Source organism: Numida meleagris, chromosome 1 (assembly GCF_002078875.1).
Source record: "Numida meleagris isolate 19003 breed g44 Domestic line chromosome 1, NumMel1.0, whole genome shotgun sequence".
NCBI classification, from domain to species: Eukaryota; Metazoa; Chordata; class Aves; order Galliformes; family Numididae; genus Numida; species Numida meleagris.
This window is the reverse complement of record NC_034409.1, coordinates 75,797,004-75,811,359: the sequence shown is the minus strand read 5'-3', so window position 1 is coordinate 75,811,359 and position 14,356 is coordinate 75,797,004. Positions and strand designations below refer to the sequence as shown.

At 56.4% G+C, this 14,356-nt stretch overlaps 1 protein-coding gene across 3 annotated transcripts; it reads right to left on the bottom strand.

Moving 5' to 3' along the window:
• PIANP (PILR alpha associated neural protein) lies at window positions 350–12,947 on the bottom strand. Of its 3 annotated transcripts, XR_002438409.1 has the most exons (8): window positions 12,758–12,945; window positions 12,336–12,485; window positions 6,116–6,185; window positions 5,446–6,011; window positions 4,955–5,036; window positions 4,574–4,801; window positions 4,011–4,395; window positions 350–2,158 (listed from the first exon to the last, which is right to left on the bottom strand). XR_002438409.1 is itself a non-coding variant. In XM_021396171.1 (7 exons), exons 3-7 carry the CDS (start codon window positions 6,130–6,132, stop codon window positions 4,374–4,376), a joined length of 912 nt encoding a protein of 303 aa, XP_021251846.1. In that variant the 5' UTR covers window positions 6,133–6,185; window positions 12,336–12,485; window positions 12,758–12,947; the 3' UTR covers window positions 350–4,373. The 3 variants fall into 3 exon arrangements, 2 of the variants coding, with proteins under 2 accessions (XP_021251846.1, XP_021251830.1); XM_021396171.1 differs by having other exon boundaries at window positions 350–4,395; window positions 5,446–6,008; window positions 12,758–12,947; XM_021396155.1 differs by having other exon boundaries at window positions 350–4,395.

Genomic DNA, 14,356 nt, shown 5'->3' with positions numbered 1-14,356 from the left:
CACAAACCCTTGTGTGACAAGTGGCTGCAGAAAGTGGCTGGGAGGTAGCAGCTCTGCCACAAAAGCAGCCACTCGGGTCTGAGAAGTGGATGTGCTGGGTCCTCACAGCCTCCTCAAGCAGGGCCTGCTCTTGGGGAAAGCTGTGAGGAAGGCTGGAAGACCTTTTTGGTCATGGGGAAGCCAAGTGAGATGGACGCCGAACCAAGTCGCTCTGCCCACTCCCTGGAGGAGGGCACGGGACGGTAGATGCCTGAGCTCCAGTTCCACCGGTGTCTGCCCAGGGTGAAGTCCCTCTCTTCCCACCCCTGACATCTCCGTGGTGGCCTCTTCCACAGCAGCGAGAGCTCTGCTTGCGGTATTTTGCAAAGGTTTATTTAAAAATGTTGAAACTAACATCCCACAAGAATTGAGTATTTCACCACAAGGAGAAGAGAAATCCTACAAAAATATATATCACAGCGCACAAGGGCAGAGGAGGGGGAGCGAGACCGAGCGGGAAGCAGGAGGAAGAGCAAAGGGAGGGTGGGAGCTGCAGCAGAACGAGACCAAATGGCAGAGAGAGAACGAGAGCAGAGTGGGAGAGCAAAACAGCAGGAGGGGATCGAGAACCTGGAGGGAGACTCTGGTACAGGAACAGGAACGGGGAAACAGTGGGAGAGGGAAAACAACAGTAAAGGAGGAACAGAGAACTGGCAGCTGGTGAAAGAAGGGCCCCCCTCTATTGTCTTGCCAAGATAGGGCTAGGATATAGTGAGACGTAGCTGGGGTATGGTCAGGTAGCTGGAGTTTGGCCCAGGGCTTTTGTGCTGCAGGACTTTACTATAAGGCTGTGCCATAGGCGTGGTTTTTCAGAGCAAAAAACCAAAACCACAGTTTTACTCAGACCAATCTGAAGATGGTGGTGTTTTCATTTGCGAACGTGTGGGAGGTGAGCAAACAGCTCCTTTCCAAGCATTTTTCCTTAGCAGGAAAGGGTGTGAAGGACCAAATTTACAAGGGCACTTCGGTGCCACAGAGGAAGAGGTAGATAGCCCTCTCTGAAGCTGTGGGACACTGGGCTGGGAGTGTTGCTGTAAATCACACTGTAGGAGAGCTGTGGAAGCACATGGCTGAGCTCTGTTCCCTTGTCAACCAGTCACCACCAACCAGATGGGAAAGCTCAAGCAGGATTTGGCCTAGTGGTCACCTCACTCTGCTGGGTGAAGAGAGAGACTTGGCTTCCTGCTCCAATACAACACAGGGCAGAGGGGAAGGATTGCACCCTGGGCCTTTCCTCCTTCTCCCAGAAGGAAGACCACAAGGCCTTTTGTTAGCAAAAGCATGTCCCTTGAGGTGTTCCACAGGGACACAGCTGCCCAGCCCATCCAGGCGTTTCCATCTAATTGTCTAGAAATATCAGGCAGGCTCAGCCCGTATCAACAAATATTTTCAGTCGTTTTCTCCACACACGTTTCTCTCTGTGAAATTTCCACTGGACAAAAATCAACCCAGATCTTTTTTCTCCAGTCACCCAGAAGACAGGGAAACCTGTCAGATCGTGACTGAGAGGGTGCTGGCCTCTGCTCTGGCCTTACGCTTGATGGTGTCAACTGGTCCGTGTGTGTGCGCATCTCACAGAATGTTACCTGGGAACAGGTGAGACGGCAGGCTTCATTCTGCACAGGGGAAGGTGGTTTGTAAGGCTCCAGTCACGGGTAAAACAGGTCCAGTGAGATTATTTGTTGACTGGACGAAGCCTATGTGTCCAAACACATTCTGAATGTTTTGAACGTTGGAAGGACAGTGAAGGTTTTTCCCATTTCTAACCTGTTTCATGTGAGTGAATGACCACGATAAAAACATGTTTGGCTTGAAAAGTCAGTGTTGGAAAAGATGTTCAGCGTTTCCAAGCTCCTGTTATTGTAAGAGCTTTTTCTACAGCATTTCCCAGCTTCCATCTTACCACAATGTCCACGAAAGGTTTCATTCCTTGGAGATACTTTGAACAGGAACAGAGACACATCAAAGGAAAACAAAACAAAACACTGAAATCTGATGTGTTTGCAGAGTTTACAAAGCGTGGCCAGCAGAGCACAGGGCTTTCCTGCAGCAAGTGTTGGAAAAGGTTTTCACTACCCCTTCCGCAGTGCCCTGCCACAGGTCTTCTCTCCAACACAGCCTGCGGAAAGGGAAAGTCCAAGGACAGCCCTTGAAGTGGTAGAGTCTAAACTCTGGCCTTGTTTCAACAAGCGCTATTGATCAAAGAGCAATCTAATTAGCCTGGTCTGGAAGATTACTTAAACAAGTTGAAGGCATTATATTGTAAACTGCCGGGAATAACTGATGCAGGCTATGTGCAGACGTCCTTCTCCAGCTCTGGTCATGTCAGCATGAGGGGGAACAGCCCCGACCTGCCCTCAGGGGTGGTGGGAGTGGGGCAGCAGGCAGGAAGAGCCACTTGCTCCATTGTTTGTCCATCTACAGCTTGAAACGTCCACTAAAGCCTCTAGAGGGGCCTCAGTAAAGAAAAAGCTCAGTAATAGACTGATTTACAGTGAAGGAATAATATCCACTGCTGAGAGCGGAGACTTAGCCTGTGCTTAGATTAGAGACCTCCTGAGTCCTTTTCCACCTACATCTTTCAGCCATTCTGTGCTTCTAATAAGCCGATAATTTTATTTGACCTGTCATTTTCTTCAAATCTCTACTGTTTTCCATGAAGCTTATTGTAAGTTACCCTCTCATTTAAATGTCCTTCACAGTGAGCCAGGTGGGACCTGAGATCGCCTGTCGTTCAGCTGGGTAAATGGGCAGAACCAGGCCCCGTGGGAAACTCCCTGTGCTTTGTCCTGTCAAGAATATGCTTTTACTACAGAGATAAAGGGGGAAAGGCCATTTCCTATTCTTGGAGATAATAGATAACTTTTTGTCAGAGACCTTGTGTGGTGCCTTAAAATGGTGGCCGAGTTCCTGTCTCTGGACACATCAGTCCAGCAGCTGAAGGTGTTTGTGCGCTCTTGGGGCAACCTTACCCAAATCTGCATCATTCTGCCATTCAGTGGCTGCTGTGTGGGTCTGTGAATTTATCTGAAGATGTCCACAAAAGCCAGGGGAGGGCAACAACTGTTGCTAACAATGTGTACTCAGGGAAGTCGGCATCCCATGTCTGGCTGCACATAGGTACCCCTCTCTCATGCCCTTGGTGAGCATTGCCTCAGGTGTCTCCCATCACAAGGCATTCCAAGAGAGATCTCCCAGCAGCGCATGTCAACCCACCAAAGCTCTCTAAAGTGCTCTTTTCCATCCCAAGTAGAATAATCTCCGCTGCTCATTGCCTGCAGCATGAGTGTCAGAAAGCAATTCCCTCTCACAGCCCAGCAAAGCTCACACTCCTCATACCCAGCCGTATTTGCTTGTCACACTTTAGCTGCTTCAGCAGTATCTCAATGGACAGGACCCTTGCTAAATGCCCAGAAGGCTTCACCTCTGATTTTCTGAAGAACATCACCACAGAGTAGAGATAAAACCTTGATGAAGGAGACTGAGGGAGCAGAATGGGGCAGCAAGGACACTTCCACAGGATCTAAACATTTGGAAAACTAACGGAACTTTTTCCAACCTTAACTGGCAAGAGAAGAGGGGAGGAGGAACTGAGAGAAAAAAATAGAAACACTGGGGACTGAGAGATGAGAAAAGATACAAGCTGAAGACAGAAAACAAAGGAGTGTTAGGCAGAAAGAAAATGGGAAGATGTGAATATCAAAGGTAGGGTAATGCTTCCTTCAAGGAAATGGATAGCTGAGAGGGTCAGGTGCTGTGTGAGCTTCTTATTCCCAAGATTCGCCTTGGGGCCCTCAGCAAGGCCAAGGTCTTGGGAACAGGAGGACCTGCCATCACCTGATCCCCAGCCCAGAGGTGACGCTGCAGCCACTGAACTCCAGACGTTCACATCAAAGCACACGACACAGGAAGGGACACATAGAGGGGCTTGGGGCCATGGGGACAGGGGGACGCCTTTCCACCTCACCTACCCCTTTGTCAGGCATGCACTGGTGGGAGAGTCACAGAGGTCAGAGAGTGCGTGTGTGTGTGTGCGAGGAGAGAGGCAGGGCAGGCTATGACTTCACAAAACCAACAGCTGCCTCCCCTCCCACGTCCCGCTCACTCCGCATCACATCCTGCACGGAGGTCCCCAACCTTCCCCCGCAGGATGCTAGCGAGGCCCAGCTCGTCCATTTGCCCAGGCACGTCCTGGTGGAGTTAGTTAACAACTGTGGCAGCGGGCCGTGGCACAAGGAGATTGTTTTGTTCCTGGGGTAGCAGAGGTGGCAGAAGCGTGGGCTCCCCGCTGTGGCAGGAGGGTGGGGGAGCCAGCTCTGCATCTCCCATCTGCATCACAGGTTCACCAGTGGAATTCTGGGGGAAAAGGGAATTGGAAAAGAATTAGATACGGGTGTTCGAGCTGCCCTGGATCCCCACTAACCAGCCAGTGCTCTTTTCTCGCATGGGCCCTCCTCGGAGGGTCGAGCTACCCTGCCCATCCTCAACCTGATGCCCTCTGTGCCTGCCACCCACTGCTCCCTGCTGGACTCACCGGTTGAGCTGGAAGGCGGTGCTTTTCCCATGGCCCCCCAGTTTCTCCACACCCTCCTGCCCCTGCCTGGGTTCCTCCGCTTCGGGGGTGGGTGCTAGGGAGTCACTGTAGGGCCCCAGGATGCTGATGGCGGTGGGGGACAGGTCTGTGAGGGGCTGCTGGCTGTCCTGCTGCCTCCCGCCGCTCTGCTGCCCAGAATGGCGCCGGCGCTTCTGATTACGGTCCCAGCTTGGGAGAGAAGAGCAGCAAGGTGATAAGTGCCCCTTGCACGCAGGGGTTCAACACATTCTTCAGCACCCAAGTCCATAGTCTTCATGCCTACTGACATGGTCTCAGAGCACCATCATGAAACAACATCGATCAGCCCCAAGCACCACTTACCAGAACTTGAATATGATCCCAGTGGCAACCAGGACAATGATGATAGAGATGGTGATCGTGACGTAGAGCTGAGGGTCCACTCCTGCAAGACAAAGGGGACAAGGGCAGTGTGGCAGCCACCCTATCAGCCTCCACAAAGCAGCAGTGCATGCAAGCTTCCTGCCGGGGCACTGATGGGTTTTGCAGAAGGACCCAAGGGAACAACACTGAGCTGCATCAGGGTAGGTCAGATTGGGGGTTAGGAAAAGATCCTTCATCACAGAGTGGTCAGGCACTGGAACAGGCTCCTCAGGGCAATGGGCATGGCTCCAGGCTGCTGGAGTTCAATGAGTGTTTGGACAACACTTCCATAGAGTTTGAATTTTGGGTGGTCCTGTGTGGGGCCAGGAGTGGGACTTGGTGATGTTTGTGGGTCCCTTCCAACTTGGGATACCCTATGATTCTACAGTTGTAGGCAAGAACGAGGCTGGGAGAAGCAACAGACAGCCTACCTTCACCCCGGGGCCCGAACAGGAAGGGCCGCAGGGTGGCCGGGGTCTCACGGAGGTTGAGCCCCGCATTGTGCAGCAGCGAGTGGGAGTTGGGCTGCGCCGTCGCCATCCCGCGTGGTGAGACAAAGGTGTAACCCAGCGGTGGGAAGCCCGGGTTGGCTGAGTTGGCATCCCCTCCATCCTCATCTGACACTGTGGGGCCCCACACGATGGCCCAGGGGTACTGGGAGGAGGGCATGCCATCCTCAAAGCCAGAGGGGGTGGCAGGCCTGGCTCCCGCTGCTTGGCGTCTCAGCCGCACGGTGTGACGCAGGTCCCCTCCTCGGGGGATCAGGACCCGCTGGCGTGGCGTGGCAAGGCGCGAATCCCACTCCGGCAGTGAGGTCCTGTCCCAGATGCATATGGGCCGGAGGGCTGAGGGGCTGCGACGGGCACAGAGAGGCCGGGCAGCCATGGGGCCACGAGGGCGGAGGGACCAGACGGCGGGCGGAGGAATGGCTGAAACCAGGAGGAGGAAGTGCCATAGCTGCAGAGAGTGGATGGAGGAGATCAGGAGAGGCATCCTGCTGCGGGAGGAGGAAGAACGTGTTATCCAGTCGTCTCTCCTGCTAAGAAGGCCCGCTGCACGTGCACCTCTCTCCTTCCCGCATCAGGGGGGCTATGAACCTACCAGGTACCAGGGTCCATCGCAGATGCAGCAACACCTCGTCACGCGGCGAGGTCCTGCCTCATGCTGCTCACTGGAAGGCAAGAGAGGGAGGTTAAGTCGCTCTCTCACCTCGTGGCCATCGCTGTCTGCTTGGCGCTGGTGCAAACCCCCAGCCCTGACGGGCAGAGCACGGCAGAGCACACAGGTGCATCCATCGCGGGGCTGCTCCCCGACCCACAGAAACACGCACCGGGAGCAGTGAGCTGCCTCTTGAGCACACGTGTGGAGACGCGTGCGCAGCCTCCCGGGAGACGCTCCCGTCTGAGGGCCGAGGGGGGGCTCCGACGCCTTTGTTTGCTTATCTTCAGAACAAGCTGGAATCTTAATTCCCGTGTTTATTTATAGTGTGGAGCGTGTAATCCATTTATGAAAAAGGAGCCTCTTCATTGTGCGCTGGGGTGAGGGAGCGAGAGGGGAAGCGCACGAGTGATAAACCAGGAAGATTGGGGAAGAGAGAGTGAATCAGCGAGAAAAGTCCAGCATTAGCAAAGAACTTGAGAGCAAAAATATGCCTATCAAATATTTAGCGTTTACTTTCCTCTTAGCTAAACGGAATTACCTTTCCACGCTCCGTGTCCAAGCGTCCTCCGCACCGCACCGCCCCTCCCTTCTTCCCCCAGCTCTCCCATTGCCGGTCACCCAGCCGCTGGGGGCAGCAGGAGGCAGGGGCCAGCACCCGGCTGCGTTTCGGCACCAGCCCCGTCCCGTGCTTTGGCACCAGCCCGGCGGCAGCGCGGCCGCCTGCCCTTCATGCCGCTTGCCTCTTCCCTTCAGCGCCTGGCGCAGCGCCGGCCCTTCCCCGGCGAGCCGTTATGTACCTGACCCGGGATTCACTCCGCAGCACGGACTTCATGCAGGAAAAAAATCATTCGCGACGTTCAGCTCGTCCCTTCATTGTGAAGGGGGAAGCGCGAGCACTATCAACCCCCATTTGTGCCCCCCTGCGGCTGTGGGATGGAGAAAAGAGAGTGCTTGGCCATGGGAGCTCAGGAGGGAGCCATCGTGGAGACCGAGCGTCTCCAGCCCTGCGCCCGCCGCACTGCACCTCGCGGCTCCCAGGGAGCCACGGCCGTCCCCCTGCCTTGGCCGTGGCAGCCCCGCACCGCAGCCCCTCCCGAGCTCGAGGCCTTCCTTCCGCAGCCTTCCTCGCTGGGCTAGGGGCTCTCGCCCCGCGGTGTGCTCCTGAAGGGCTGGGAGGAAGAACACCTAAGAAGCGAGCAGCTGTCTGGTTCCCGCTGCATTAACCCGGGATATTTTTAGTTTCCTTCTGTTAAATATTTAAACAAAGTTCACAGGAAAAAAGGAATTGTCGGCTAATGTGCCCTGCCCTTCCCTCCGGGGCAAGATCTGTCTCTGGAGAGATCCAGAGATGAAGATGAGGACAAAAGAGCAGCTATTCTCAGCGTTTCTTTGTACTTTGCTCCTGAACCTCTAAGCCTTAGAGGGGACTCGTTAAAATGCAGTTCTGCAGAGAAGCAGCAGAATGGAGCAAGTTTCTTCCAAAGCTAGAGACTCCCTCATGCTAGCAAGATCTTGGCCATCTGGATGATGATCGTGACGCTGTGGAAGATCATGTCTGGCAAGGAAATCTGAGACAGAATTTCCTTTGGACTTGGGAAAGGGAGGGAATTCCAAGTGCCAGGAATCTCTCTCTGTGTGAGTCCTCAGGCCAGGGTGCATGCAAACCACCGGGCTGCCTTCAAGATGCCACGGCTGGGAATAGACAGCAGTTCCCTCAGGGTGAAGAGCCACACTCTGCATGGCATTACATGTTGCAGCACTGGCATCAGACAGAAGATGTGAACATGGGCAGTGCCACTGCGGAAGTGGAAATCCTCCCCAGTTGGAGGTGAACATCCATGCTAGTGCCACAGGGCAGAGTACTGTGTTAGGGGGACACACCTAAGTGGCAGCGTTCCTCCTGGGAGAGCCATGGCAGGGCATGGGGCACAGAGCTGGCCTGCATTCCCCTCCACTCACCATGCTGTGCTTGCTCATTGGCACGGATCACCCTGCTCCTGTCTTGCAGTAGAGACCTCTCTGTGCTGCCTGTGTTGGTGAAACTCCAGCAACAGCACCAAGCATTCCCAGAAGCTAAAGCCTGGAAATAGGGATCCCTATAGAACCCTGCAGACCCAAACTGTGCTTGCTTTTGCACCCGGAAGCCTAAATTTCAGCCCTAGGGAGCAGGTTATGGCTGTAACCAGACCAGAAGGCAGGGAGTGAGCCCCGCACGTACTGCTGTGATGGTGACAGCTGGAAACTGGGTGCAAGCCTCAGACCTAAGGCATTTTTGTGCACAGATCCTGCTGCAGACAGTGAAAAGCAAGTGACTTCTGGTGCCCTACCCCAAAGGCAGCTCCAGAGGAGTGCAGGACTGAGACAATGTCAGTTGCTGCCAGTCAGTGCATTCTGTTTTGCTCATGATATTGAGGACAGAGACTTAAGTATGTGTCCTGGCATGAGCACAGCAGGCATGTTTGGTGAAGGAGCACAAGGGTTTCTCCCACATGAGAGCAAAGGGGAAGGAACTCATGCTGAAATGCTAGCCAGCAAGGGCCGGGCTCTCCTATGCAATCAGTGCTGGTGCTCAGAGCAGGGTATGGATCTCCCTGCAGTGTACCTGCACAGCAGCAGATAAAGCATGTCTGGGGCATTCTGCGTTGAGCTGCTGGCAGGGGAAGTTGTGTCCTGAGGACAGACACTGCCATGCTTCAGGGTAAGCACAGCAAATGCCCTTGATTCAGTTCCTATCCCCCTGCTGAAAAGCATAGCAGATCTTTGGAGAGAAGGTGGGGGCTCGAACGCTCTTTCTGCTAGGAGATACAAATCCCAGTGTCCTTGCACCTCACACCGTTCAGATGGCCATGGTGTGCCAGGGAGGCTGGATTTCTGCACCAGGGCCACCTGGCACAGTTCCTGCTTTCAGCTGTCTCCCAGGTCTAATTGCGATAAAAATGGACAGGGCTGCTTCCAGGGTGGAGAGATGGACCTGTGTGCTTTCGCTCTAGATACAGGGCCCTCATCACCGAGTTCCAGCGTCCTGTTATGCACAGATGACAGAGTGTGAATGACAAAGCTATTTCCCCAGGGCACTTCACTGAGCTCAGTTTGTGAATCTTGGTGCTTGGAAGCGAGGAGTAAGAATTACATCGCTCGCTGCTATTGCACACAGAACCCACTACGGGGCCGGACTATGGATCTGGGGCCAATCTTTTAGGAGTTGCTCTCAGTGAATTTGCAGGATGGAAGCCCAAATCCTGCTGCTGCTCCCCTAAGCCAGTGGCCCAGCCAAGCGTCCTCCCTCTGTGAATCTCCTGCAGCCCACGACCACTGCAGCTGGGACGAGAGAGCAGATCTCAGCAGCCCTGCCCCAAAGCACGCATGGCAGCTCACCAAGGGAGCTGGGAATGTGCACCCTAACTAAAGCCTGGAAGCACAGCCCACTGCACGCCAGCTCTGGGCAGGGAGCACCAGCTGAACCACAGATGTGACTCCTGAGCTCTAGAGTCCAGATGCCACCGTGCTTGGGTGAAGCCCTGGGATTTGCTACAGGCAACTCCTTCTCCATGCCCAGAACTCTGGTATGCAGTAGTCCCAAGGAGAAATCCTGTTCAAATATAAAAGCTCTCACTGGAATAGAACAGTGAAGGTGCCAGCCACGTGCAGCAATACCCGCGCTGTAGTTCCCTCACATCAAATGCAATCTGTAACCTTCTGCTACAAAACGCTGAAGTCTGACAAATTCAGATGAGGAACAATACTATTAATAAAGAGGGTCTCATACTAGAATGGTTTACCTGAGAGTCAGTGAATTCCCTGCTGCCTGAAGCATTTACATGTATTTCTCAAAGAGATGCTGTAGTTCTACCAGAGGCCGTGGGCTTGGCACAGGAAATGAAACTGGTGAAATTCTCTGGCCTGTGCTGCGCTGTAGATCAGACTGGATGATCAAAATGGTCCCCCGGCCTTAAAATCTGAGAATCTCGCAGCTCTCTTGGTGCCAAGCAGAGATCGACTCTGACCGGAGATGCTGGTTGAGGCCGAGCACACGCAGGACGCGCTGGTGACAAGCGGGCGGCCTCCTCCATCCGGGGATGGCAAGGGAGCTGCGCCCACTCCTGCCTGGCTCGGCTGGCAGACGATGATCTATCTGTATTTTTGTAGCATCTCGGGCTCGACTGCTGTGCTACTGTGCCTCTAGGAATGGAGCTGTCTGCTCTCCAAGCGCTCCAGCTAGTTCCGAATGCAGCAGTCTGTTTGCTCAGCCACTCAATCTGTCGGGAATGCATCACCGTGCCTCTCCGCACCCCACACCGCTCTCCTGCGAGAACCGGGTCCGGTTAAGGTCTCCAACCTGGTATTCAAAGCCCAACATGGGACGGGCCCCTGCGACCTAAGCAATCAATCACCTCTACTTATGCAGCGATGACCTCACATGACAGATATATTCCGGTGGAACAACAAAACTGCCGACCAGTTTGGGGAGCGGGGGGAGGGATAGGAGAAGGGGAAAAAGGCTCGCGACCCTGAGGAACAGAACATCCAGCAGAGCTGGGCCAAGATTATGAAACTTGCTACCAGCTGGAATAGCACTCGCCATTAGCAACCCCGCAGCACCGAGAGCTTCATGCAAATCCTCTCTCAGCCCGGCTCCCCCACAGCAACGATCCCACTTGGAACGGCAATAAAAAATCACAACAAACCTGAGGGGGACCCAACCCTGCTCATGGAGGCAGAACGTTGGCTGGCATTTGTAACTCCCAGCCAGCACCCAGGACTATGGAGATAGCTACTGATAGGTGACGGCACTTTGGGACTGTGGAGCCCAGCAGCTACCTCTGGGGTAGAGGGGTAGAGGGGAGTGAGCTGGGACACTGGCAGTGAGATGCTGAACACCCCTGTGCCCTGAGCACCCTGCATCTATGTTTTTCTCGGTGGCTGCAAGCATCCTGGAGCTTGTGGTCCAGGATGCAGAGCTGCAATCATGGTTGTTTTGGTAGCAGCAAGCATGAGCCCCAGTGCCGGTGAGAAGGGATTCTGCATCCCACTGGGAGGGAATAGGGAAAGGGAAGGATTCCAGGTCAGCTGCCCTAAGGAGGCAATTGCTGCACTCGGAGGACCGCTGGAAGTGTGAGGCCCAGTATTGGTGCCCAGCCGTGGAAGAAGCTGAGCCCATGTGGGGAAGGAGCTCCTGTGTGCTTGTGGCTGGGGATGATGGCTCACAGAGCAGGCTGACCTCGGGGCTGGCAGTCTGAATGTGGTGGCTCGTGTCAGGCTGCTCTGCCCACTGCCTGACAGAGGGAGGGCTGGCGGTAGTGCCAGGGGCCGGCCAGCCTCGCGGAGGTGCCCGTGGGCTCACCTGGTGTCAGTGCAGGTCCTGCAGTGCTCAGTGCCTGCTGGTGGGCATGCCACTGCTGGGTGCCAGGGCAAGGACCCGTGGGCTGAGCATGGAAATGCTGGGCTAAGGCACAGTCCAGGGACAGAGAGTGATGGTGCCCGTGCATTTGGACATCTCAGTATCTAGGGAACAGGATTCGCTACGGATAACCCCGGCAGCGGTCCTCTGAGCTCAAGTCTTCCTGCATTTGGGAACTGTGAGCATGGCCCCATTCCAGCCAGCACTCTAGGATGCCGGTCCCCTGCCATCTAGTGCCTGCCTGCAATACATGTCATGAGTCTGCCAATCTCCTGCCTCTCGGCTTCCTACTGTTCTCGGGCATCCGAGTGCTCCAGGTGCCGTCTCCCCATCCGAGTCGCTCTCTGTGGCACGATGCATGCCCGGCCGTGCAGGAGGAGGGACTGACCTCTCCGTTTCTTCTCTCCAGCTGCGCCAATTAGGCTGAAGTCGTCTGGCTCAGCGCAGGCTCCGGTGCTCCAGCACAACAGGTCTGTGATGGAGCCCGGAGCTGGAGGGCGAGAGGCAGCAACGCCGCGGCTGTGCCCGCTCCCTCCCGGCCCCTCGGTACCTCCAGCCCGGAGAGGAGAAGGAGGAGCGGCGGGGAAAGAAGACAGCCGGCTGGGAGGGGGCAGGCACCTCGATGGGGAGAGGGGAAAGAAGAGGGGAGGAAGGACACGGGGAAGGAGACGGGGAGAGAGGATTCGTGGACGGGCGCACACCGCCCGCCTCTCGCCCTGCGGCCCCGTCCCCACGCCGTGCCCGAGCCCGGAGCGAACTTACCTTGCGGGGAGCCGGGCGGGGCGCAGCCGGGGCGGCGGGGCTGGGGGCCGGGGGGGCACGGCCGCTGCCGCCGCTGCCGCTCATGGTCAGGACGAAAGAAGGAGAGGAGGAGGAGGAGGAGAAGGAAGGTTCGGCGAGGCTGAGCCCTGGCTGAGGGAGAGAGAGCGAGAGATGCCTTGAAATAAACAGCTGCCGAGCGCTGGTCCAGCCCCTCTTTCTCTCTCTCCGTCTCCGTCTCTCTCGCTCGCTGCCTCCCGTTAACCCCATGGCTGCTGGCACGGCCGCGGGCCGGCACCGTCGCCCCCGAGCCTGCTGCAGTCCGAGGGGCGCCCGCCGGGGGGGCCCGCCGCCCGGAGCCCCCGTGCCGGGATTGCAGGGGCAGCGCCGGTCCCTCCCCGCCCTCCCCGGCCGCCCCGCCGGACCTGCCCGGTGCTGCTGCCTCCCCGCCGCCGCTGCCCGCTCCGCGCCGCTCCCGTCGTGTCGGTTATTTCGGGATCTTCCCAGGAAGCGATTGGGTTGCTATGGAGAGAGGTGTCTCCAAGGGACCCGCCGCTTCCCTCGGCAGAGCGAACGCCTCCCCCGGACGGCTCCGGCCTCGGGGACCCCTCGGGATCCCCCTCCCCGCCGCGCCCCCGCCGCCCCCGTTCCTCGTTCCCCCGCCCCGCGTCCCCGTCTCGCGGAGCTCCGGGCCCGGGGCCTTATCCGCGGCCGGCGGGGGACCGGGGGAGCCCCACGGGCAGAGCCGAGGCGCCCACGCGTGGGCCGAGTGGGACACCGGGTGCTGTGGGAGCAGAGCGGGGTCTGCTCCGGCCACGGGATCGCCCCGCGGGTCCCCGAGCTGTCTTTGCCGGGGATCGATGGATGCGTCGGGAGATGGCAGGGACGTGGCGGTGAAATGAGAGAAAGAAGATTATGTGCCTCAGAGGGGCTGTGTGTTTTGCGGGGAGTTTTGCGCCCTCCACCATCAGCACCATCAGAAGGCGCAGGCCAAATCAGGAGGCGGCCGCCGAGCAGCCCTGGATGGGAGATGAAAGTCGGAGGCATCAAGGCGGCTTCCACTCCAGGGTCTGAAATATGAGGGAGCCAGAAAGCAATTTCCTCAGATCCTCAGAAACAATCAAACTTTTCATCATGAATTGATGAGGAAAGGCTGTCACTGACCCTGATAAAACAGGAAACAGTACAGACGGCGCTGCTCTATGAAGCAACCTGCCACCGGTCGCCTGACGCAGGTGACCAGCGGGCACTCAGTACTGAGCCTGAGCGCAGCGCGTTGCCTGGAACAGGCTGTGCCAACTCCTGACAGACCCAGGGCTGCTGCTGTCCATCGGGCCCTCCGTGAGTTCCCACACTTGTGAGCAGGGCTGTGCACACCTTTCACCCATCAGGGCTTCCATAAGCCTTTGGGAGCGTCGGTGGGATTTTCACGCTTGGGACAGCGACTGCGCATGGCTGGATGTGCCAGCATGTGGCTGCTCAGGGTGGCTAGAGGACAGGGCAGGGCAGGACAGCGCTGCCTGGAGAGCTGGTGGTTGGGGTCCAGGGGGAGCCAAGGGCGGAAAGTTCTGGAAGGGGCTACGTCAGCCAGGCGGGCTCCTTCTGACCTTTTCAAATTACGATGAATGTGTTTAGAATAATTGGGAAGCACAAAACAGTTGAGAAAATTCAACCAGGGAAAGGTCAGTTAAAGGGCGAAAATCCAAATGATGCAAACACTGAAAATCCCCCTGAAGAGCAAAGCTGCAGAAGGAAGTGAAAGAGCTAGATGCAGGAAAGAGAACGAGGAGGAAGATGCTGTAGGGATCAAGGAAACCCTGGGAGGTGTGAGAGAAGTCAGGAAAGCCACTGAGGGGATGGGAACAGCGAGCGCAGGGGCTGATGTCATGCTTACACACTCTCACCTGACATAAAGGGAAAGGCACGCTTCTTTGGGAGCATGGGTCTGGAGCAGCAGAGTGGCAAAAGGAGGCACTTGGGATGGGCTCAAAGGAAAGGTAGCAAGAAACAACAGGGACGTTGGA